At 61.9% G+C, this 25,301-nt stretch overlaps 2 protein-coding genes across 2 annotated transcripts; both read right to left on the bottom strand.

Annotated features, from left to right (window-relative positions):
- Nucleotides 1-653: 653 nt before the first annotated feature.
- LOC104014967 (TNF superfamily member 14) lies at nucleotides 654-4,497 on the bottom strand. The gene is made up of 4 exons (XM_087778209.1): nucleotides 4,224-4,497; nucleotides 3,181-3,220; nucleotides 2,693-2,731; nucleotides 654-1,686 (listed from the first exon to the last, which is right to left on the bottom strand). Exons 1-4 carry the CDS (start codon nucleotides 4,458-4,460, stop codon nucleotides 1,274-1,276), a joined length of 729 nt encoding a protein of 242 aa, XP_087634335.1. The 5' UTR covers nucleotides 4,461-4,497; the 3' UTR covers nucleotides 654-1,273.
- A 3,664-nt stretch (nucleotides 4,498-8,161) lies between these two features.
- On the bottom strand, nucleotides 8,162-25,119 carry C3 (complement C3). Its single transcript, XM_087778104.1, has 40 exons — nucleotides 24,936-25,119; nucleotides 23,973-24,165; nucleotides 23,336-23,495; nucleotides 23,020-23,090; nucleotides 22,845-22,939; nucleotides 22,681-22,763; nucleotides 22,507-22,597; nucleotides 22,076-22,178; nucleotides 21,755-21,875; nucleotides 21,275-21,390; nucleotides 20,902-21,048; nucleotides 19,839-20,051; nucleotides 19,548-19,742; nucleotides 19,020-19,181; nucleotides 18,813-18,942; nucleotides 18,514-18,585; nucleotides 17,985-18,185; nucleotides 17,531-17,642; nucleotides 17,111-17,196; nucleotides 16,586-16,725; nucleotides 16,292-16,504; nucleotides 15,922-15,988; nucleotides 15,159-15,245; nucleotides 14,867-15,070; nucleotides 14,486-14,561; nucleotides 14,249-14,408; nucleotides 13,971-14,066; nucleotides 13,677-13,827; nucleotides 13,400-13,563; nucleotides 12,712-12,870; nucleotides 12,037-12,187; nucleotides 11,853-11,904; nucleotides 11,535-11,622; nucleotides 11,013-11,102; nucleotides 10,502-10,607; nucleotides 10,115-10,204; nucleotides 9,746-9,832; nucleotides 9,347-9,430; nucleotides 8,672-8,807; nucleotides 8,162-8,376 (listed from the first exon to the last, which is right to left on the bottom strand). Exons 1-40 carry the CDS (start codon nucleotides 25,004-25,006, stop codon nucleotides 8,235-8,237), a joined length of 4,965 nt encoding a protein of 1,654 aa, XP_087634230.1. The 5' UTR covers nucleotides 25,007-25,119; the 3' UTR covers nucleotides 8,162-8,234.
- Nucleotides 25,120-25,301: the final 182 nt, after the last annotated feature.

Below are 25,301 nucleotides of genomic sequence, written 5' to 3'. Positions count from 1 at the left end.
CCCCCGATTTGCCCCTGCACCCCCAGATTTGCCCTGACCCCCAACATTTACCCCAGACCCCCAATATACCCCACACCCCCCAAATTTGCCCCAGACCCCCAATATTTGCCCCAGACCCCCCCAGTTTGCCCCAGACCCCCCAGTATACTCCAGACCCCCCAAATTTCCCCGTGACCCCCCCAAATTTGCCCCTGCACCCCCAGATTTGCCCTGACCCCCAACATTTACCCCAGACCCCCAATATACCCCACCCCCAAATTTGCCCCAGACCCCAATATTTGCCCCAGACCCCCCAAATTTGCCCCAGACCCCCCAATATACCCCAGACCCCCCAAAATTTGCCCCAGAGCCCCCCGATTTGCCCCAGACCCCCAATATTTGCCCCAGACGCCCCCAGTTTGCCCCAGACCCCTCAGTATACTCCAGACCCCCCAAATTTCCCCGTGACCCCCCCAAATTTGCCCCTGCACCCCCAGATTTGCCCTGACCCCCCAACATTTACCCCAGACCCTCCACTATACCCCACACCCCCCAATTTTGCCCCAGACCTCCAATATTTGCCCCAGACCCCCCCAAATTTGCCCCAGTCCCCCCCAAATTTGCCCCTGCACCCCCTCTTCATCAAAGTCCAGCACCCAACAATTTCTCTTCACTTTTATTTTTGGCTCAGGATGGGCGGGGGGGGTCAGGGTGAGGGGGGGGTCCCCCAATTTGGGGGGGGGGGTGTTCCCCAACCCCCGCCTGGCCCCACCCTGGGGGAAACTGAGGCACAGCTGCTGAGTGAGGGACCCAGGCACATGCCGGGGGGGCAATCCTGGGGATGGGATCGGGGTTCGGGGGGCCCCCCCTGAATATCAGGGTTAACCCCCCCCAAATAAATAGGTAAAAAAGGGTCCCAGGGGTCCTGCAGAGGCATCGGGGGGGGGGGGGGGGCACTGAGTAGCGGTACCCCCAGGCACAACCCTATACGAGCCGCTGGAGAATCCCCGCTGCTCTCCCGTCCTGAGCTTCAGGGACTTTGGGGGTGGTCAAAGGGGTCTCCATAGGCTTCCAGTGAGGGCCCCAGGCATCCGGATGGGTGCGGGTCCAGGTCTGGGGGGGTCCAGGGCCTCAGCACCCCAGGCACAACCCTACACGAGCCGCTGGAGAATCCACACCCCATTTTCCCCCCCGGGTCCTGCACCTCAGGGATGCCGGGGTGGGGTGGGGTGGGGGGGGTGACAACCAAGGTCCCCTCAACCCTCTAATGTCACCCCCCCCCCCCCCCCCAAAATCACACCATAAACATCCCAAAATAGGAACGGGTGCCATCCACCGCCCGCACCAACTCGGGGGCCTGCACCCGCGTGAAGACCTCGTCCCCCATTTCGAGGTGTACGAGTCCCCCCAAAAAACTGTACCGGGCCCAGGGGACCCCATGGGCTTGGGGACAATAAACCACCTTATTGACCAGAAGGTCAAGGACACCGGGATAACGGGGCGTTCGTTTGTGGATGCCGTGGAGGGTGGCGGCGCGCGTCGGGCAGGTGGGAGCACCCAGTTGCACCTTGGCGTAGACGAAGTAGAGACCGGGTTGGCGGCAAACGAGGGAGCCGCCGCGGTAGCCCAGGCCCCGGATGAAGGCCCACGATTTGCCGGGTTCCCACCGAAGGGATCCGTTGGCTTGGGATGAGACGTCGGCGCCGGCTGCGGGGAGGAACGGGGTGGTGGGGTCAGGGGGATGCAGCACCCAAGGTGCTGAGCACCCCAAAACCTGCCAGCACCCATCTCTCCATAGGGGACCCAGGCACCCAGGGTGCTGAGCACCCCAAAACCTGCCAGCACCCATCCCTCCATAGGGGGATTCAGCATCCAGGGTGCTGAGCACCCCAAAACCTGCCAGCACCCACCTATCTATAGGGAAACCCAGGCACCCAGGGTGCTGAGCACCCCAAAACCTGCCAGCACCCATCTCTCCATAGGGGGACCCAGGCACCCAGGGTGCTGAGCACCCCAAAACCTGCCAGCACCCATCCCTCCATAGGGGGATTCAGCATCCAGGGTGCTGAGCACCCCAAAACCTGCCAGCACCCACCTATCTATAGGGAAACCCAGGCACCCAGGGTGCTGAGCACCCCAAAACCTGCCAGCACCCACTTATCTATAGAGGGACCCAGGCACCCAGGGCGCTGAGCACCCCAAAACCTGCCAGCACCCACCTATCTATAGGGGACCCAGGCACCCAGGGTGCTGAGCACCCCAAAACCTGCCAGCACCCATCCCTCCATAGGGGGATTCAGCATCCAGGGCGCTGAGCACCCCAAAACCTGCCAGCACCCATCTCTCCATAGGGGGATTCAGCATCCAGGGCGCTGAGCACCCCAAAACCTGCCAGCACCCACCTATCTATAGGGAAACCCAGGCACCCAGGGTGCTGAGCACCCCAAAACCTGCCAGCACCCATCTCTCCATAGGGGACCCAGGCATCCGGGTCCCCACCGCCCGCAGTGGAACCTTCCCCTGCCACCACCGCCCCCGCGGAGGGACCCGGGCGTCCTGGTCCCCAACCCCCCCATCGGAAACTTCCAGCACCCAGCACCCCTCCCCCACTTCTTCCCACCCCCGCGGAGGGACCCGGGCGTCCGGGGCCACCCACCCCCACCCTCAGGTTGGGGACCTGGGTGTCCGGGTCCCCCCTGTCCCCAACCCTTACCTATAAGATGAGCCGCCGGCTTCTTCGGTGGGGGGCGGTCTGCAAAGGGAACCAGGGTGACGTCCGGTGTCCCCAGGGTGGTGGCACCCATGTCCCCAGGGTGGTGACACCCGTATCCTCAGGGTGGTGGCACTCAGGTCCCCAAAGTGATGGCACCCTCATCCCCAGGCTGGTGGCACCCCCATCCCCAGGGTAGTGGAACGCGCGTCCCCAGGGTGGTGGCACCCATGTCCCCAGGGTGGTGGCACCCGAGTCCCCAGGGTGGTGGCACCCGTATCCTCAGGGTGGTGGCACCTTCATCCCCAGGCTGGTGGCAGCCCCATATCCAGGGGCGTGGCACCCATATCCCCAAGGTGGTGGCACCCATGTCCCCAAGGTGGTGGCACCCATGTCCCCAGGGTGGTGGCACCCATGTTCCCAAGGTGGTGGCACCCATGTCCCCAGGGTGGTGGCACCCGTGTCCCCAGGACTCAGTTTTGGGGACCCACCTTGCAGCACCTTCTCCAACAGCGGCTTGTCCCCACCGGCCTGTGGACACCCACATGGGTCAGGGGACACATGGGGACACGAGGGCAGACAGGGACACCAGGACATGGTGGGACTTGGGGACACACGGGGACACATGGGGACAGACGTGTGTGGACACACCTGGGTACGGGGACACACATGGGGACACAAGAAGGGACAGAAGGGGACATGAGGACACAGCTGGGGACACACTAGGGGACACACGGGGACACATAAGGGGACACATGAGGGGACACATGGGGACACATGAGGGGACACACAGGGACACATAAGGAGACACATGAGGGAACACATGGGGACACACGAGAGGACACAGCGATACATGGGGACACACACTGGGATACACGGGGACAGAAGAGGGGACACGGGAACACACAAGGGGACACACGGGGACGCGCACACGCGTGTGCACCACCCCGGCTCCCTCCACACGCGTGTCCCTCCAGCCATGGCTTGCACACACACACGGTGTCCCCATGCTGTCCCCATCGTCCCCATGTCCCCCTGTATCACCCCATGTCCCCAAATCCCCCATATTCCCCCACGTCGCCCTATGGCTCTGTGTCCCCCGTGTCCCCACATCCCCCGTGTCCCCCCATGTCCCCATGTCCCCATATCCCCCCATGTCCCCCCATGTCCCCACATCCCCCGTGTCCCCCCATGTCCCCATGTCCCCATATCCCCCCATGTCCCCCCATGTCCCCACATCCCCCGTGTCCCCCCATGTCCCCCCATGTCCCCACATCCCCCGTGTCCCCCCATGTCCGTGTCCCCATATCCCCCATGTCCCCCCCATGTCCCTGTGTCCTTGTATGCGCCCATGTCCCCTCATGTCCCTCCATGTCCCCACATCCCCTATGTCCCTTATGTCCCCCCACGTCCCCCCGTGTCCCCACATCCCCCGTGTCCCCCTACATCCCCGTGTCCCCCCACGTCCCCATGTCCCCCACGTCCCCCCACATGTCCGCCCCCCCCCCCGCCATGTCCCCATGTCCCCTCTCACCTGCAGCCGCGCCGTCACCCTCTGCAGCTCCCCCCGGACCCCCGCCAGCACCCAGCCCTGCACCGCCAGCGCCACCAGTGCCAGGGCCACCAATGTCCCCAACACCCACCGTCTCCACGACCCCCCCTGGACTCGCTGCCGCCACGCCGGGACAGGGGAGGTGGCAGCACCCATGGGTGCCCTGGGGGGGGGCAGCGGTGGCCAGGGCCCCGCCAGGGCGAAGACGCCGTCCCCCATGGGCCACCCCTGGCGTGTCACCCGCCGTCCTGGGGACCTGCACCCGCTTTATGGCCCCAGAGGAAACGGGGCCCACGTCACCCGTCGGTGTCACCACCCCGGGGTGGCTCCCCCCCGTCATGGGGACACTGCGGGGGGGGGACGACGACACACACGTGGCCTCGTGGCATCACCCACACCCTGCTGCCACCTCTGTCCCAAAGGGTCCTTGTCCCCTCTGGTGCAGTGTCCCCATGGTGTCACCCCCTTTATGTCCCCAGGGGGTCTCTGCATCCCCCTCCCATGTCCCCAACACCGTGCCCCCCCCCCCCCCCCGTGGTGTCCCCTGCACTTTCCCCGTGGGGACACATAGGGACCACAGAGGTGCCACCGCATCACCCTGCTTTTGGGGACATCAGTGACCGGGACTGGGAGCGTCCCCAGTGCCACCAGTGTCCCCAGGGTCACCGGAGGGGGGGTGTCCCCATCCCCAGGGTCACTGCAGCCAGGGACATCAGGGCCACCACTGTCCCCATGGTGGCCCTGGGATGCTGGGGACAGTTTGGGGACAGCTTTGGGATGCTCTGGGTGGGCAAGTTGAGGCGAGCCTGGGCAACAGCTTGGGGACAAGTTGGGGACAGCTTGGGGACACTCCCAGCCGTCACGTGGCCCCGGAGCGAGGCCAATGTGGGAAGTGGCAGGAGATGGGGTGACACCGCAGGGTAACACGGGGGGGGGGGGAGGTGTGTGACACGGGGGGGGGGTGACACCCTCCGCCACACACGGGCTCCCAGCCACCCCCACGCCTTGTCCCCAGCGCCGGGGACAGCACGCGGCCGAGGAAGACGCACGCCGGCACACGCTTGGGCATGCCTTCGCACGCGTGTGCAACGCGCTTGCACGCGTGTGCGCGCTCCGACGCGCTTGTGCCGTTGCACGCCCGCGTCAGGCACACGCGGGCTTGCGCACACGCCTGTGTCACGCACGCGTCACGCACGCTCATGCTTTGCATGTGCATCGATGCGCTGTTGCACGCTTGCACCACGCACGCACACGCTTGTGCTACATGCTTGCACCACGCTCATGCGCTTGTGCTAGCACACAAACGCGTGCTAACGCACGCTTGCAGCGTGCACACGTGCTTGTGCCATTGCACGCTTGCACCATGCATGCACGCTTGCAGCGTGCACACGTGCTTGTGCCATTGCACGCTTGTGCCATTGCACGCTTGCACCACGCACGCACACACTTCTACGTGCACACACGCGCTCATGCTACCAGCACCGTGCGCACGCACGCGCTCGTGTAAGCGCTCGCGCTCCCCTGCTACACGCTCGTGCACGTGCCCACCCGTGTCTGTGCACCCACACGCCTTTGCAGCCGCACGGGTGCGTGCATAAGCGGGGCTGCGTGCGCCCAGGCGTGCGCCCACGTGCACGCCCCACGCGTGTGCACGGCCGTGCCCGGGGCTGCTCCGGCAGCGGCTGTGGATGCCAGATAAGCCACCGGAAAGCACCGCCTGTGCGAGGCCTTGCTGGGAAAGCAGGAAACCGCCGGCTGCGGCACCCTATGTGCCACGACCGGTGCTGGGCTGGGTGCTGAGCACCGGCTGCCAAAGGCCGGGCACCCAATGGCATGCAGCACCCTGCACCAAATGCCATGCAGCACCATGCACTAAGTGGCATGCAGCACCGTGCACCGAGCAACGTGCAACAGCGTGGGCCGAATGTCACGCTGCACCGTGCACTAAGGGCCATGCAGCACCGTGCACCGAGCGGCGTGCAGCACCGTGCACCAAAGGCTATGCAGCACCGTGCACCGAGTGACGTGCAACACTGTGCACCAAATGCCACGCTGCACCGTGCACTAAGGGCCATGCAGCACTGTGCACCGAGCGGTGTGCAGGACCATGCACCGAATGCCATGCAGCACCGTGCACCAAAGGCTATGCAGCATCGTGCACCGAATGCTGTGCAGCACCGTGCACCGAAGGCTATGCAGCACCGTGCACTGAGCGGCGTGCAGCACCATGCACCAAATGCCCCGCTGCACCGTGCACTAAGGGCCATGCAGCACCGTGCACCGAGCGGCATGCAGCACCGTGCACCAAATGCCACGCAGCACCATGCACCCAGTGGCGTGCAGCACCGTGCACCGAGGGTTGTGCATCAAGCAACGTGCAGCATCATGCACTGAGCACCGTCCTGCACCGTGCGCTGAGGACTGAGCACCAAGAGACGTGCAGCACCGTCCAGCACTGTGCACCGAGGGCCGTGCAGCAACGTGCACGAAGGGCTGTGCAGCACCGTACGCCGAGGGCCGTGCAGCATCGTGCGCTGAGCGCTGCCCTGCACCATGCGCCGAGGACTGGGCACCGAGCGGCGCGCAGCACCGTGCACCGCGGGCCGTGCGCTCAGCGGCGCCACGCAGCACCACGCGCTGAGGCCGTGCACCGAGGGGCGTGCAACACCGGGTGCTGGATGCCGTCCAGCACCATGCACCAAGAGCCATCTACCGAGCCCTGAGGGCCTCATCCAGCCCCCCAGTACGGTCCCATACAGTCCCATAGGTGCCCATATGGTCCCAAAGAGGCCTATACGGTCCCCTATGGCCCCGTACAGCCCCACATGGCCTCTTGACCCCACGGTCCCCTATGGAGTTCAGAAGAACGCGTGGTCACCTATGGAATCCCCCCAACCCCATCGTTCCCTATAAGGTCCCCGTGATCCTGTGGTCTCCTACGGAGTCTTCACAACCCTGTTGTCCCCTCCAGAGTCCCCATCATCCCTGACAGGGTTCCTGTCATCACCTATGGAGCCCCCACATCCCCTACGATACCTCCAAGACCCTGTTGTCCCCTATGGAGTACCCACGTCCCCTGTAGAGCCCACACGATCCTGTTGTCCCCTGTGAAGTCCCCGTGACACCTCCACAGCTCCCTTGTCCCCTACGGTGTCCCCATGACCCTGCCATCCCCTACAGGGTCCTCACATCCACAAAGAGTCTCCATGACACCATCATCCCCTATGGAGTCCCCACGTCCCCTATGGGGTCCTCACAACTCCACTGTCATCTACAGAGTCCCCATGACCCCTATGGAGTCCCCACAACTCCATTGTCCCCTACGGGATCCCCATGATGCCATCATCCCTTACAGGATCCCCATAGGTCGGTCATCCCCTACAGAGTCCCCACGGCCCCTGCGGTGTCCCCTATGACCCCATCGTCCCCTATGGTGTCCCCACCACCCTCTTGTCCCCTACAGAGTCCCCACGGCCCCTGCGGTGTCCCCTATGGCCCCATCGTCCCCTATGGTGTCCCCACCACCCTCTTGTCCCCTACAGAGTCCCCACAGCCCCTGCGGTGTCCCCTATGGCCCCATCGTCCCCTATGGTGTCCCCACCACCCTCTTGTCCCCTACAGAGTCCCCACGGCCCCTGCGGTGTCCCCTATGGCCCCATCGTCCCCTATGGTGTCCCCACCACCCTCTTGTCCCCTACAGAGTCCCCACGGCCCCTGCGGTGTCCCCTATGGCCCCATCGTCCCCTATGGTGTCCCCACCACCCTCTTGTCCCCTACAGAGTCCCCACGACAACTATGAAGGCCTCACCACCCTGTTGTCCCCTATGGTGTCCCCATAGCCTGTTGTCCCCTATAGTGTCCCCACGTCCCCCTGACACCCCCACCATGCAGATCCAGACCACGTTGTCAGAAAGGACTTTTTTTAACCCAAAAAAAAGGGGGGCAAGAGGGGGCAGCAGGGTGAGGGGGCACCCATGGGTGAGGGGCACTCGCTCAGGATGGACACCCAAACATGGTCATGGCCTCGGAGAACTCAATGAAGTCCTGGCAGAGGGCTTGCAGGTCGGACTCCTGGCACGCCACCTCCGAGGGCCATGCTTCCAGCCACGTGTCCTTGCCGATGAGGTAGGAGAAGCTGGAGACAGCACGGGGACAGAGGGGACATGGGTCAGAAGGGCGTGGTACCCCGGGGGTGGGGGGCAGGAGACGGGGGTGGACAATGGGGTGCTCAACCCTGTACGAGACGCTGGAGAATCTCAGGCTTGGGGAGTATGCGCCCGTGTACTCGGGTGTCAGCGTTACCATGTCCATGTGTCTCTGCGTCCCCCACGTCCCATCTACCCATGTCCCCAATGTCCCATGTCTTGTGTTGCCATGTCCCCACAGATGTGGCCCCATCCCTGTCCCCACACGTGTCCCCACGTCCCTACCAGCGGCCGGTGACCCACAGGTCGGTGGCCATTCCCCAGAGCAGGTAGTCCTGGCCAATCTGGAGCCTCAGAGAGTCTCGGCACTGCCGGTGGCTGATGAAGGTCCGGTTGCTTCCTGCTGGGTCCTCATCGGTGCCTGTCCCAGGGGAGGACACACAGGTGACATGTCACCTCCACCCCAACACAACAGGGACACACAGTTTGCTGTGTCCCAATCCCCAGGGAGCATCCTTGGTGGCACCACCCCACTGGTGTCATCAGCCATGGGTGACACCAGTTCCCTCCAGCCTTCTCCAGCACCCTTGGGTGTCTCCACCCCACCTGGGTGACACCAGTCCTCAGGGGTGTCCCCAGCACCGTTGGGTGACGCCAGCCCACCTGGGTGTCCCTTCCCAATGGGTGTCCCCAGCACCGTTGGGTGACGCCAACCCACCTGGGTGTCCCTTCCCAATGGGTGTCCCCAGCACCCTTGGGTGACACCAACCCACGCGGCTGTCCTTTCCCAATGGGTGTCCCCCGCACCCTTGGGTGATGCCAACCCACCTGGGGGCCCCCAAGCCACTCTAGTGACACCAACCCACCTGGGTGTCCCCGCCCCTGGCTGTCCCCAGCCCTAGGTGACCCCCACCATGTCCCTCAGGGTGGCCTTGTCCCCCACCCCTGGGGTGCTCGTACCCATCTTGATGACAGAGAGGATGTTCATGATGTAGTTGTCATGGGACGGCGACTGCTCCATTGCCATCAGCTTCACCTTGTACACTGGGGAGGGGGACGTCACTGTGTCACCCCCACCCCTAGACAGCACCCCCGCTCTAGGGTGGCCCCTCAGCATGTGGGGGGCCCTCTGTCCCCCCCTTTCCTCCCCATGTCCCTCTACATTCCCCCCGTCCTCCTTGTCCCTCCATGTCCCCCTGTCCCCTCCTGTCTCTCCGTGCCCCTCATGTTCTTCTATGGTCCTTCATGTCCCCATCCATATCCTTTACGTCCCCCCTATGTGTCCCAACTCCCCCCATGACCCCATGTCCCCCATTATCCCTCCATGACTGCATGTCCCCCATGTCCCCCATGTCCCACCGTAGTCAACTCCTGGCTCGCAGGCGCGCCCGATGCGTTGGTTGACGGTGATCGGGGTGTCTTGCTTGTGCCGCATGAAGCAGTTTTCTGCGGGGACATGGGGACATGGCCATGACAAGGTCTATTGTGGTAGTGACATGTCCCATTATGGCAGGGACATGTCCCACCATAGCAGGGACATGACGCCATCACAGTCATGACACATCCCATGTTGTCAACGACGTGTCCCATCATGGCCATGATGCGTCCCATCACGGTCATGACATGTCCCATCACGGCCATGACATGTCCCATCACAGCAATGATGTGTGCCATCATGGTAGGGGTGTTGACCCAGTCTGTCCCCATGTCCCTGCGTCCCCATGTCACCTTCGGCGCAGCGGCACACTTCCCCTTGGCAGATCTTGCTCAGTTTCCCACCGTCCTTGTCCGGATGGTAGAAACGGGTGCAGCGATCATCTGCAGGGACGAGGGGACATGAGGTGGGAGGGGGACACAAGGGAAAAGGAGCAGTGGGAGACATGGGGACAGAGTGGGGACATGTGGAGGGAGAAGGTCAGCAGGGGATGCAAGGGGACATGGGGACACAGAGGGACACAGGCATGGGGAGAAGATCAGCAGGGACATGGTGGGACAAAGGGACAGGAGGGGACACAGAGGGAGGACAGAGAGGGGACTTTGTGGAAGCAGGGGACACAGAGGAGAGTGTGGGGACAGAGGGGACCTGAGGGTGACACAAGGGGACATGGGGCGCACCGATCTTGTAGTAGCTGTAGACAGCGACGGCCGCAGGCTGGATCAAGCCCACCTGGAAGTTCTGGTGGGCCTTGAAGGAGAAACACTCCTCGGCCTTGTGCGAGATCTGGGGACGGGGACACGGGGGCACAGGGACACGGGGATGGCAGTCAGCCAGGCTGGGAGTCAGCGCCTCAACCCCCAGCCTGGCCCTGTCCCCAGCCGTATCCCCATGCAGTCATCCATGACCCTGTCCTTGTCCCCACCCCTGAGACCCTTTTTCTGTCCCCACCTCTGTCCCCATCCATGTCCCCAACTTCATCTCCATCTCTGTCCCTGTTCAGTCCCTATCCATGTCCCCAACCCCACCTGTGTCCCCATCCCACCCCTGTCCCAGTCCTGTCCCTGCCTGTGTCCCCAACTCCATCCTATGTCCCTGTCCCCACCCTCTCCCCATCCCTGTCCTATCATGTCTCCATCCTGTCCCATCTTGTCCCCATCCCCATGTCCCCCATGTCCCCTGTGTGCCCACCTTGTCGAGGTAGATGACGAGGTTGCTGCGGTTCGACGATGCTTGGTCGATCTCAAACTTGGAGATGTACCTGTCCACCCCGTCTGTGAGCTGGGGACAGGGACACGGTGACACCGGGCATGCAGGACATGCAGGGACACGTGGGGACATGCAACCGCATCGGGATACAGGGACATGGTGACGCTGGCCATGTGGTACACGCAGGGACACGTGGCCATGGCAGGATGAAGGGGACTTGCAGAGATGTGGGGACACAGGAGGACACGGGGATGCAGGGACAGTGATACCAGGGGACACGGGAACACACGGCCGTGGAGGGAAAGGCAGGGACACAGGGATGCAGTGGCACCGGGGAATATGGGGACACAGTGACACACACGGGGATGTGGGGACACAAGGACATGGGGGACACGCACGGGGGTTAGGGAGATGTGGGGACACAATGGGACACGATGGCACAAAGACGCAAAGTCCTGTGTCTCCCCCGGGTCCCCCCGTGCGTCCCCACGTCCCCGCACTCACCCTCTTCAGGTCCTGGATGTCAGGCGAGAAGCCCGTGAGCATGGAGACGTCGAGGATGGACATGGTGGCATCCACGTCGTCCAGGTACCTGTGGGGACAGGGCTGAGGCCACCCGCCAGTCCCCAACTGCCCTATTGTCCCCAGCATCCCCATCCCTGCTGTCCCTGTTCCCAAGGATCCCTGCGGGACGAGGTGGCGTGAGCCCTGTTTGTCCCCAGCGTCCCCATCCTTTTCCCTGATGTCCTTGTCCCCGCTATCCCCATTGTCCTCCCTATCTCCAGTGTCCCTGATGTCCCCAACGTCCCCAGCCTGTCCTACCTGGTGCAGATGGTGATCTTGACGGAGCGGAAGACACTGTCCTGTTCCCTGCCTGTGGGGGGACATGGGGACAATGAGGGGACATGGGGAGCATCAAAGGGGACATGGGGGTGCCATGGAAGGACATGGAGAGGGGTACAAGGGGACATAGCGAGGACATGGAGGGGACATGTGGGGGACTCACCTGTCTTCACGTCCTCCACCTGCACCCGCAGGTCGAAACTGTCACACTTGTTGTCCTTGTCAGGGACCTTGGCATTGTAGACGGTCACCACTGTCATCGTCCCCTTGCCCGTGCCCTCAGCTTTCACCGTGAAGTCCTCGTTCAACTTGGTCTGCAGGGAGAGGGGACTTTGGGATGGGACAGGGACATCCCCTGGGAGGGACACGGAAGGGACGGGGCATCCTGGGCCATGGAGGCACGCGGGAACAAGGAGGGGGTGTAGAAGGGACAGGGACATCCCAGGACATGGAGGGGACAAGAGCGTTTCAAGACACAAAGGGGACAGGAACACTGAAGGACGTGGAGGGGACAAGGAAATCAGAGGACGTGGAGGGGCATGAAGGGGACAGGGACATTCCAGGTCACAGCCAGGGAGGGGACAAGATCAGCCTGGGACATGGAGGGACATGGCAGGGACATCCCAATCCTTGGAAGGACACAAGGGGACAGGACACGGAGGTGACATGGAAGGGACAGGGACACCCGAGGCCATAGCGAGGGGACAAGATGGTCCTGGGACATGAAGAGATACAGAGGGGACAGGGACATCCCATGGACGGCAACAGCAGGGTAAGCAGTGCTGCATCCCCCTGGTCCTGATGGTGACGATGACAATGGTGACAAGGGTGCCGGTACCTCAGCGGAGCGTGCCACCAGGGCGTTGCGGTTCTCAATGCGGTAGGTGATGGCACTGGCACGGCGCGGCAGCAGCACCGACACATCAAGGTTGAGCTCAAGCTGCCGTGGAGTTGCTACCTGGTACTGGGCCAACGCTTGGAATACCAGGATGGTGGCCTGCAGGGACATCTGTGTCACCAGGGCTTGGGGACACTGTCTGGAGCATCCCCAAAGCCCCCTGGGTGGCCCTGAGCCCGGGGTGACCCCAAGTCCTGAGGCCACCTGGAACATACCCTTGGGGGTCTTATGGAGCAGAGGTGTCCCCCAGGGACGGGACGTGTCCCTGAGGGTCCCCAGGGTCTGGAGGTGTCCCCAGGGTGTCCCTCAGGGACAGGCCTTTTGGGTTTTCCAAAGCCCTTGAGATCCCATGGAACCAGGGGGGTTCCCCAAGGACATGCCACGTCCCTGGGGGTCCCAAGGGCCCTGAGGTGATCCCCAAGCCCTGAGGGGTCCCCCAATGCCTTTGGGGTCCCATGGGACCAGAGGTGTCCCCCAAGAGACATGTCATGTCCCTGGAGTCCCCAGGGCCACAAGGTGACCCCTCAACCCCCAACAAAGCCCTCAACCCCTGTCTTCCTGTTCCCCTCCCCCATGGCAGCGGGTGCCAGGACAGCACCCATGGGTGCCAGGGGGCTCCGTAGCCCACCTGAGTTGATCCGTAGCCACCACCAAAGTAGTTCTGCTGGGCAAGCCAGCGGGCCACCTTCCCCGTCATCTCTGGCTTCTCCATTTGCAGCAAGGCCAGCAACGCGTAGGATGTCCCCTCGATGTTGTAGGTATGGGCGTTGCGTTCCTCCCAACTTCTGCCCTCTGGGGTGACATCGGTCCCTCAGCACCCTCTAGGGATGATTTCTCCTCCCACCAGGTAACCCATAATTACCTCTCCCCCCACCCCAGTTTTGTCCCCCGTGGAGAGACGTCACCTTTGGAAAACTTCATGAGAACTTTCTCGTTTTTGAGTTTCCCTGTCAGGGCCAAGGCATAGGAGGCCAGGGCCACCGTGTAGGGTCGGGCCAGGAACTGGTACCTCCGGGCAAGGTATTCGGCAGCTTTGTTGATGCTTCCATCCAAGCTCTGGGCAGAAAGGATGGTAAGTTTGGATTCTCAGGTGGCTGATATAAGGGTTGGGCACCTCATCTTGAAGCACTGTCCCTCTATGTGACAGATGCCAGTTGTCCCCCCTCTTCCCATGTGGGGTTGAGGACTGGGCCACTCACGTTGACATGGTCCTTGCAGACCTCCCGGGCCTCCTGCAGCGCGACGAGGACAAAGGCTGTCAGTGACACTTCGGGCTCGGCACCCTGGTAGCCTCCCTGCGTGACAAAATGGAGGGAAAACAACCTCAGGATGGTGGTTTTCACAGCAAGCTCTGTCCACCCAACACTCATCCCTGTCACCCAAGATAGTCCTTTCCCCACAGCTCATTCCAAAAGCCCATCCTTGAGTCAACAGGGCTTTGGCCACCAGCAGGGACAGGGTTTGGATCCTCCCATACCACCATCTCCTTATGGATGACAGGAGCATCTTCTTGGAAAATCCCATCTGGCTTCTGCTTCTCCAGGATGAGCCATTTCACGGCACCACAAACCACCTCGGGCTCAATGTCTACCAGCTTGATGGCCATGGCAAAGACTTTGGCCACGTAGGCTGTCAACCTGGGGACAGGAGGACCTTAGCGTCATGTCCAACCCTGTCACCCAGACCTGCGTGGTGGTGGCAACATGACCCTCACCAGGTGCTTGATGGCCGATCCTTGAAGGCGGCAAAGGAGCTGTCAGGTTTCCGGAAAGCGAGTTGTTGGGTGTAACCTGGTGAGGAGATGGTGGTTGGCCAACACAAGGAGCACCAGGGTTGGCTTCAGGCCACCAATGCCCTCCAGCTGTTGGCCAACAGACAGAGCACCCAGCCAAGCTGAGGTAGCTTCAGGCCACCAACCCGCTCTGGAGCACATTCCAGTGCAAACCAGTAGCTCTAGAAATTCCCAAACTGGTAGCACCCAACCCATGTCTTCTTCAAACGTGCAGGTTTCTTCAGCGCCTTGGATGATGGCGACACTTTGCACCCCAAGAAAGGAAACCAGGGGATGCTTCCACCCTTTGGGGGATGCTCCTACCCTTTCTAATCAAGGTGATGGCCTCAGTGCGGCGGTCAACACCGAAGCTTTCCCACTGCAATGTGCTGTCCAGGTAGTGGGTGGCAATGACGGTGGGCGTCAACCCAATCATGTTCTGCTCCCCACAGCCCGCTGGCGTCACGATGAGGTGCTTCAGCTTGTTCCCGTCGATGGCTTTCTCCACCATGATGGACACAGGGTTTCCTGGACCAGAAGAAGGGCAGATGTCAAGCCAGGAGTGTCCCACCCCCTCCCATCTCGTCCCCACATGTGTCCCTTCCCCTGCTCTCACCTTGGATGCTGACTTTGGTCTCCGACTCGGTGTCGGGGACAATGTCAGAGAGGTTTGCTGCCCTCACCTTCTCTTCCTGTACACCATCTGTGGGGCAGGGAGGCCAAGATGGAGATGGGTGACCCCAAATCCTTCATGTCCCCTCCACCCTGAGGTGACCCAGCCCTGCCCCACATCTGCAGCAGGACATCCCTTGCCCCTCAAGATATTCCAGAGCCATACCAGGATGTCCCTTCTCCCTTGAGATGCCCCAGCTCCATAGTAGGATGTCCCTTGTCCCCAAGGATGCCCCAGACCCACAGCAGGACATGCCTCATTCCCTGAGATGCCCCAGCTCCATAGTGGGACGTCCCTTGTCCCCCAAGATGCCCCAGCTCCATAGTAGGATGTCCCTTGTCCCCAAGGATGCCCCAGACCCACAGCAGGACATGCCTCATTCCCTGAGGTGCCCCAGCTCCATAGTGGGACGTCCCTTGTCCCCCAAGATGCCCCAGCTCCAAGTAGGATGTCCCTTGTCCCCAGGGATGCCCCAGACCCACAGCAGGACATGCCTCATTCCCTGAGATGCCCCAGCTCCATAGTGGGACGTCCCTTGTCCCCCAAGATGCCCCAGTCCTACCCTTGGTGGTACATCCTTCATCCCCCAAGATGTCCCAGGCCCACAGTGGGTCTTCCCTTGTCCCCTGAGGTGCCCCAGATCCTTCCCACCGTGGGACATCCCTCTGGGGCTGAGACATCCCCAAGACCAGCCGGGGCCACTCACTGACTCCCTTCGTCTTCGGGTCCAGCTCAACTATCTTCACCGTCTTCTCCAACCTCATCCCTTCGGGCTGAAGAGGTGAGAGTCCAATGCTAAAGGTTGGGCTGGTTTTAGGTTCCCCCTTCCCAACCTCTCTGGGTTGTCCAGGAAAGGTGTCCCAGTGTAAACCAGCACCCCCAGGTCATGGGACAAACTGGGACAGCCCCAGGAGACCACACCAGAGCATCCTGGGGGAAGGATCCTTCATCCCTGGGTACCAACACCAGGATGAAAGTGGAGACAGGGATGTCACAGGATTACAATGCTAGGGACATCTCAGGGATGGAGGTGGCACCATGTGGTGGAGACACCGTGAGCAGCAATGGCCACTCACCACAACTTTCAGCTTCTTCTTGACACCATCAGCCACGAACTTGCCCTGGACAGCTGCCTTCACCTCGATGTCATGCAGCCCCAGCTGCAAGGGCACGATGACAAAAGGCACAGCCCATGATGACTGGGGTTTCAGCCTGAGGATCTGCTGGTAGCGCGACTTGGAGGTGGAGGCGCTGCACAGGGCTGGGTTGTACATCAGCTCCACGCGCACCTGCAGGGCACAGAGACATTGGCCGTGGGGTTCAGGTGGCCACAGACCCCCCAGAAGCCCGGGTGCGGGTCCCCTGCCAACCGTGATTTCCTGAGTCCAGTAGTTGTAGAGGACGGCACGGATCTCCACCTGCTCGTTCCTCACCACAGAGTAGGGCAGGCGTAGGTCGATGAAGAACTCCTTCATCACCGTGATCTCATAGGGGTCAGCCACGCACAGCCCTGCGGGGTGGCCCCCAGGGACATGGGGTTCATGCTTATGGGCTTGCTGGGCCCCTCATGTCCCAGGGACATCCCCAAGGCTTTCAGAGATCCTTCAAGTCCCATGGAGTCCTCCCAAGGTTTAGGGGATCCCTCAAATCCCATGGAGTCCTCCCAAGTCTTAGGCGATCCTTCAAGTCCCAAGGACTGCCACCAAGCTTTGGGGGATCTCCCCAAAGTTTGGGGCACCTCTCCAGTGATATGCACCCCTCTAAGATTTTGGAGATCCCTCAAACCCCAAGGAAACCCACCAGACTTTAGGGGACCCTTCAAGTCCCAGGGACCACGCCCAAGGTTTGGGGGACTCCTTTGATCCCCAGGGACACCTTCCTACTCCATCATGTACCCTTGGTCCGCGAGATGCTGACGGCCAGGACCTCCCACGTGGTGATGGAGTCCTTCAGGTACACAGGCAAGGTCTTTGTGGAGATTCTGGAGAGGATGGGAATGACCAAGGGGGTCATAACCAGCCCCAGGCCAGGCTAGGGAGGTGTAACCAGCCACCAAACTGGAGTAGGAGGGGTCATGGCTGGTCTCCAGGCTAGACCAGGGGGTTGTAGATGGCCCCTGAGCTGGACTAAGGTGACATAGCTGATCCCAAGGCAGCACCAGGGGGTCAAAGATGGCCTTTGTCTGGACTTTGGGGGGATCATAGCTGGTCTTCAGACTGGGCAAGGCAGTGTCCAGAGCTGGACAGGGAGGAGGTAATGATCCCCAAGTTGAGCCATGGGGTGGAGGGGCAGTGGGACAAGGGCACAGGGCTCACCCCAGCTCATTGGGCTGCTCCGTCAGCGACTCCACCTGCCACAGCCAGCTCTCCGGGAAGAGGCTCCGTGAGGTGATGTCCTCGTCAGCCAGGAAGCCATCATCTGCCTCACCTGGAGGTGGCAGCATCCTTCTCAACCACGGCCTCTGAGGCCTAGCCCCTGGGTGGAGCCACTATCACGCCAGCATCATCCAAGCACCACCCTCATTTTGCCCAAGCATCATCTAGGCATCACCCAACTTTCACCCAAGCATTGCCCAAAATTGATCCAAGTATTGCCCAAGGATAGCACAACCAATGCCTGAGGTTCACCTGACCTTCACCCAAGCATCACCCAAGCAATGCCTGAGGTTCACCTGACCTTCACCCAAGCTTCACTCAAGCTTTGCCCAAGCTTCAGTCAAGCTTCGCAACCACCAACCCTGCCATCACCCCACCATTGCCCAGCACTTGCTTCGAGCCAGCTCGAGGTGGAGCTCGCGCTGCTTCTGGTCGCGGATGCCCTTGATGTAGTTGCAGCAGTCGAGGAAGGCCCGGATGCAGGCTTCTCCGTCCTGGATGTAGTTGGTCCGATGCTCGCAGCTGTGGCCCATGGGGTTTTCCTTCATGCCGTCCTCACAACACTTGCGCAGCGCCTTGTCCGTGTACTCAGCCGCTGCCAGCACCGAGGCACCAAACTGGCACCAAGTCCCAAAGCCCCTGAGGGCCATCAGGGACATGGGATGCTCTGATGTCCCTCAGGGACATGGGACACTGGTATTCATTGGGATATGGGACACTGTGGTATCACCAGGGACATGGGACACTCTGATGTCCCCGAGGGACATGGGACACTGGTATTGATCAGAACATGGGATGCTCTGGTGTCCCTTGGGGACCTGGGACACTTTGGCATCTTCAGGGACATAGGACAATCTGGTGTCCCCAGGGGCACAGGACATTCCAGTGTTTTGGGGACATGGGACGCTCCCAGTGCCACCTACCCTTGGTGCCTTTGTACTCGATGAGCTGCAGGGAGCGGCGCTTGCGTTTCACAGGCTGGGGACACTGGACCTCTGGGGAGGGAGAGGACACAGGTCAGGACCCCACGGTGTCACAGCCCCAAACCCAGGTTTCACTTCCCCTTGGCATCAGTTGTCCCATCCCAAAGTCCAGGGGATACATCCCCCATCCCTGAAATGTCACACTCCCGCATCCTTGAAGTGCCACATCCCTAAGGTGTCACCCAGCCCATCCCCAAGGTGCCACCCCAGGTTGTCCCAGTCGCCAGCATGTCCCCTACCTGATCGCTGTGGCGTGGTGATCTTCATGTTGGTGACCAGGCTGAGGCCAGCGTCAGCAAAGACACCCACGTTGTCCCTCCCGCTGCCCGGGGTGCAGCCGATGTCACTCTTCTCCACCGTGTCCCAAACCTGTGGCCAACGGGGGACAGCCATGACAGCCACTGCCACCCCCTGGGGACAGTGGGGACAGGGACCCAGGCACCCACCTTGGACTGGGTGAGCTTGTTCTTCTTGCTGAGGACGAAGACGCCCTTATCCACGGCCACCAACCCCACGTAGGCATTGTGGTCACCCTCGATGCGCAGCCGCATGGGTGTCCCTGGTTCGTGCACCCGGTTGTCAGCCTCTGTTGCTCCCTTCACCACCAGCTGCCGGGGGGGTCATGTCCACAGGATGCCCAAAAAGAAACCTTCACCAGACCCCCCAGGAGCTGCCCCATGGGGTTCCCCAACCCCACAGGGTGTTGGAGTCCTCCAGGGGTAGCTGATGGCTGTGTCCTCCACCATGGAACATCTGGACCATCAATGGGCTACCTGGGCCACCCAAGGCCTCCTGTGAGATGGCCAAGCCCCTCATGGACTATCCAAACCACCTAAGTGACACCTAGTCTCCAAGCCCACCTGGGCCACCCAAGCCCCTCAAGGGCCACCTCAAGGGCCACTCAAGCCACCTCCAAGGCCCAGCCAATGCTCCCAGGCTCCCCCCAGCCCCTGGGACAGTGGGGACACACTCACGCTGCCCATGCAAGTGTCCTTGACGTCAACCCAGATGGAGTCAGCGACAATCTCGCCTGGCATCACGTGGTAGTAGGCCACGATGCGGAAGGAGGGGATGAGCTCGGTCGTCACTGGCAGCGACATGGTGACCAGGCTCTGGCCGGCCTCGTGCCGCTGTCGCCCCACGCGGACAATGCGTCCCTTGCTCATGACCTGCGGCGGGCAAGGAAAGGCAGGGTTGGTGGGCACCTGGACACCTAGGTCTACAAGATGGGGGGCAGTCGGTTGACAGAGGCCGAGCATGCTCACCAGATAGGTGAAGTACTGGACAGAGTCACGGACGGCATTGTTGTTGCTCTTGAGGTGGAAGTTCACAGCGAGGTTTTCACCGGGCTGCACCTCGGTGGCCCCCACGGCCAGGTGGAGGAGGTTGCCGGAACCACCCTGGCTGCGGTAAGCTTCGGCAGTCATCTTCCGCGAGGCCTGGCGGTCGGGAGGCAGCCCCGGCTGGTCTGTCCGTACCTGCAACACAGGGGACACGGCGGCACTTGGTCAACAGGGAGAGGCGTGGACGTGGGCAGAGACCAACATGGAGGTCTTGGCCACCATAGAGGTCTTGGCTGTCCTGGTCTCCCTGACCCATACTGCCCTGGTCCTTGGTCAATGGTGATCATCTCCTTGGTCAACCTGATCATCTCTGCTACCCTGGATGTCTTGGCCACTCTAGTCAACTCAACCACTTTGGTCCTCCTGACATTGTCCCTCCTGGCCCTTGGCTACCCTGAACATCTTGGCCATTCCCATCCCTCTGACCTTGACCATCCTGGTTCTTGGTCACTGGTGAACCATGCTGACCCTGGCTGCAGGCCACCATGGACAACTTGGCCACTATGGACATCTCAGCTAGTCTCCCTGACACTGGTCATCCTGGTCCTTGATCATCCTAGATGTTTTGGTCAACCCAATTGTGTTGGCCGCCATGGTCCCCCTGACACCAACCATCCTATTCCTTGGTCAACAGTGACCAGCATAGCCCTGGTCCTTGGTCACTCTGGACATCTTGATCACCACAGTCACCTCAGCCATGCTGCTCCCCCTGACCTTGGCCATCCTGGTCCTTGGTCAGTGGTGACCGGGATGGCCCTGACCCTTGGCCACCATGGATGTCTAGGCCATCCTGGCGCCCCGATCCTGCTGTCCTGTCCCGTGGTCAATGGTGACCATGCTGACCATGGGTCTTGCTCACCCTGGACATCTCAGCCACCTTGGTTGTCTCAGCAACCCCAACCCCCAGGTCACTTTAACCACCCGTGTCCCCAGCCACCTTGGCCACCCCAGTTCCAAGGCCACCCCGATACCTATCCCCACTCACAGTGATGACAACGGAGTCCTTGTTGGCTGGCATGTTGAGGGCCAGCTTGGCTGTGCCATCACGCTGGGTGGAGACAAGACCCTGGAAGTCATCAGCCTTGACGGTGACACGCGGAGCTGGGGACTCATCTGGGTTAGTGACGTAGACCTGCAGGGGATGCAGTGTGACATGAGGACATTACATGGGGACATGCCACGAGGAACACATCATCTGATGGCATCCAGGTGACACAGGGATGTGACATGGGAACAGACCCTGGTCCCCAAGTCTCCTCCACCCACAAACCCCCAGGCTTGCCCCGTCCCCATCCTGATGCATGGGGTCTTGGGCCAATGTCACCGCTGTCCCCATCCCTGTCCCCAGATGCCATTACCGTCAGATGGAAGGGCATCCCCGGCTTGAAGTACTTGGGGGTGCGGGTGAAGTGAATGGTGTACGGGGACGTCACGATGCGGATGCCACTGCGCTGTGCCTCCACCATGTCACTGCCTGCGGTGGCCACGGGAACGGCCATGTCACCCGGTGCCAGGACACGGCTCCCAATCCCCCCCAGGGACAGCCCTGTCTGACCTTGGGTGGCCCCATCCTCGCTGTCCCCAACCCCATCTGTCCTCATCCTTGCTGTCCCCAACACCATGTCTCTCCATCCTTTGCTGTCCTCAACCCCACATGTCCCCAGCCCCACGTGCAACTGTTGTCCCCATCCCTCTATGTCCCCACATGTCCCCAGGTGTCCCTTCACCTACCCAATTGGTTGAAGACTGTGACAGAGACACAGAGTCCATGACCTCACACATCCCTGCTGTCCCTATCCCCCCAAATCCCCTGTGTCCCCCGTGATCGCCCTGCACACCTGACTCAGTGATCACGGTGACGGAGACGTAGAGTGAATGTCCCACCAGCTCCTGGGGGTTGGCGAATCGCTGCCGCAGCATGGCCATGGACAGCACGGCTTCCCCGTCCCCGTCGGTCACCTGTGGCATGGAGTTAGTGGGACAGGGGACAGACATGGGGACCGGGATGGGGACAGGGATGGGAACGGGGACAGGGGATGGCAGAGCTCAGTATGAGACAGAGATGGGGACAGGGATGAGGAGGGAGATGACAGGGACAGAGCTCAACAGGGGACTGGAATAGGGACAAGGGATGGGGACAGGGGCAAGGACAGGGTCACCTGGACGCGCCGCAAGGACTGGGGGATGCTCCTTTTCTCGTCGTCCACCATAACACCGAAGAGGACGAAGGCTGACCCCTGCAGGCGCTTCCCGTACAGGTACCTGGGTTCAAGCCACCGCTGTCACCATAAACCCATCCCCACGTCCCCATCACATCCACATTACTGTCACCCCATGTCCCCGCATCCCCTTGTCATGCAACCCTGTCACCCCATCGCCCCGTGTCCTCATCTCCCTGTCCCTGTCACTCCACATCCCCATGTCCCCCTGTCACCCCATCACCCCCGTCATCATCCCCACCATCTCCATCACCCTGCATCCGTGCCGCCCCCTCATCCCGGAGGACTTTGCACAGGAGCATCACCCCACATCACCACCCACGTGGGTTTCACCCCCCCCAAAATGAGCAGTTTTGGAGTCCCCATCCCACCTGGCTGTGATGGACACCCGGAAATCCTCCTCCTGGTCGATGTAGAGGAACTTCTCCTCCGGCTCCAGGACCACCTCAAAGCTTGGTAGCACTGGGGGGGGACACCCAATGGACCAGGGCGTCCAGGACAGATACAAGGGACCCAGGTGCCTGGGGACCCCCACCCCACCTTACCATACTCTTTGACTTCGAATTGGGTGGTGAAGACCTGTTCTGGTGAGTCTTCAAATTTGGCCATTATTGTCCATGTCCCCAGGCTGGAAAACGTGGGGGACAGGGTGAGGGGGCAAGCCTGGGGCCACAGATGTCCCCAGGCCACCCTGGGAGCTGGCACCCACCTGATGACCTCGGGCAGGTTGTGGTTGAGGGAGAAGATGCCGGTCTTCATTGGTGAGGACAAGGGCACTTGCTTGATGATGACGTTATCAGGCGTCTGAAGGGACATGGAGTGGTTGGGGACGGTGGCATGGGTAGCTGTGTCCCCATGTTCCTGTGTCCCCAGCGGGCACCCACCTTGACCTCCATGATCACTGTCTTGGGCGCTGGCTCCATGAGGTGGCCCACAGCGAAGAGGCGGCAGAGCACTGGGAGGGGACACGGGGGACAAGGTGAGCAGGGGTGGTGTGGGGACATCCAGAAATGGGTGTTGGACCCCAAAATGGGTGCTGGGTCCCAGTGGAGATGCCAGGGGGATGTCCCCAAATGGGTGCTGGACCCCAAAATGGGGACATCATGGGGAGGTCTCCAAATGGATGCTGGACCCCAGCACCCCAAGGTGCCACCAGCACCCCAACATGCCATGATAAGACCCAGCACCCCAAGGACACACCAGTGGAGCCAGGGGTGTAGATGGGCTTGTCGGTCTGCAGGAAGATGTGGCCGCTCTGGAGTGACACCAGCAGCACCTTGTCCAGGGTCACCGCGCCCACCCGCGCTGTCACCGAGACAAACTGCTTCCCCACCGCCTGCGGCAGCATCTTGGCTGACACCTGCGGTGACAGAGGACACCGGGTGGCACCTGCACCACAGGGATGGGGCTGGGGACACCAGATGGCACCCATGCCCAGGGAACGGCACTGAGGATGCCAGGTGACAGTCCCCAAGGACTCCAGGGTGACCATCATCAAAGACCAAGGGGTGACCATCTCCAAGGATGCCGAGGGGACTGTCCCCAAAGAGCCAGAGGTGACCATCCCCATGGACCCATGGGTGACCATCCTCTAATCATAGCATGACCATCTCCAAGGACCCCAGAGTCACTGTCCCCAAGGACCTGGAGTGACTGTCCCAAAGGACCTCACAGCAACCATCCCCAAACACCCCATGGTGACCATCCTCCCCCAGGTCCCATCAGCCCCATGGAGATTCTCCACCATCTCAGATAGGGTTGAGCCCCATGGGCCACCCTCCCCAGGGCAGGAGGGGGCAGTGACCGGCGGGGAGGTGACGCGGGGGTCGTGACATACCTTGATGGTGGTGGTGGCCAACATGCCCTCAGCGGGGCTCAGCGGCACGCGGACCTGGTAGAGCACGTGGCGCTTGAGGGGAAAGTCCTGCACCAGGATGACGGCCTCGGTGGCGGTGGTCAACCCCGGTGCCTCCAGCACCACCTGCTCCTCTGTCTCCAGCCGCAGCACCGCTGGTGTCACCATCGTCACCCTGGGGACACCGGCCGTCATGAGGGGCTGTCACAGGGTCCCCCAGAGCACCCTGGGGACCTCACAGCACCCATACCCCCCCCCAGTCTGTCCCCACAGCACCCTAGGGACCCCCTGATCTGTCCCCCACAGCACCCTGGAGACCCTACAGCACCCCAAGGACCCTCCGATCTGCCCCATGCACCTGAAGGAACCCCAAACCCCCTGTTGCACCCCAATATCCCCCCATTGCCCCCCAATATCCCTCCCATTGCCCTCCAGCACCCACCCCTGGGGGGGTCCTGGAAAGGAGGCTCGGATCTGGGGTGGGGGTCCTGGTCAGGGGGGGTCCCAGGTAGGTTGGGGGTCCCTGGAAGGGGGATCCCAGTTGAGGTGGGAGTCCCAGAGAGGTGGGTCCTGGTTTAGGGGGTCCCAGATATGGGGGTCTCCTTCAGGATGGGGGTCCTGGTCATGGCGGGGTTCAATCTAGGGTGGGGGGTCCTGGCCATGGGGGGAGTCTACCATGGGGGTTCCATCTGGGGCAGGGTTCTTGGTTGGGGAGGGGGTCCCAGCCATCGGGGTCCCAGCCAGGGGGGTCCTGTGGGTGGGGATCCCCTGGGTGAGGGGATCTCGGGGTGCAGGGATCCCATGGGTGGGGTGTGAGGGGTCCCAGAAGAGGGGGTCAAATGGGTGGGTGGGCTCCCCTGGGTGCATGGGGGATCCAGGTGGGGGGAGGCCCATGGGTTAAGGGGGGGGGTCCCATGGTTGGGGGGGGGGGTCCCTGTAACTCACAGTTGGGCATGGTTGGGGACCGCATGCAGCAGCAGGAGGCCGAGGAGGAGGGGTAGCGCCAGAGCCCCCATGGCTGTAGGGGGGGGACGGGGACGGGGGATCCCGGGGGTCCCTTTATGGTGGCGCCACTGGTTAATGGGTAACCAGCATCCGGACGCCTGGGTCCACCCACATTGGCACCCCGGCCGTCTGGGTCCACCCATGCCAACGAGGCTTGGATGCCTGGGTCCACCCATATACAAGGGGGGGGGGGCGGGGGTTGGACGCCTGGGTCCACCTGGGTGGGGGCTGGGAGCCACTGGGAAAGGCCCAAACACTTGGGTCCAGCTGGGTGGGTGTTGGGGAGGGTCTGCCCGGACCCCTGGG

Source organism: Nipponia nippon, unplaced genomic scaffold (genome assembly GCF_047370975.1).
Source record: "Nipponia nippon isolate SJK-2023a ecotype South Korea unplaced genomic scaffold, ASM4737097v1 scaffold_42, whole genome shotgun sequence".
NCBI classification, from domain to species: Eukaryota; Metazoa; Chordata; class Aves; order Pelecaniformes; family Threskiornithidae; genus Nipponia; species Nipponia nippon.
The sequence above is the reverse complement of the archived record's forward strand: the minus strand, read 5'-3'. Positions and strand labels throughout refer to the sequence as shown.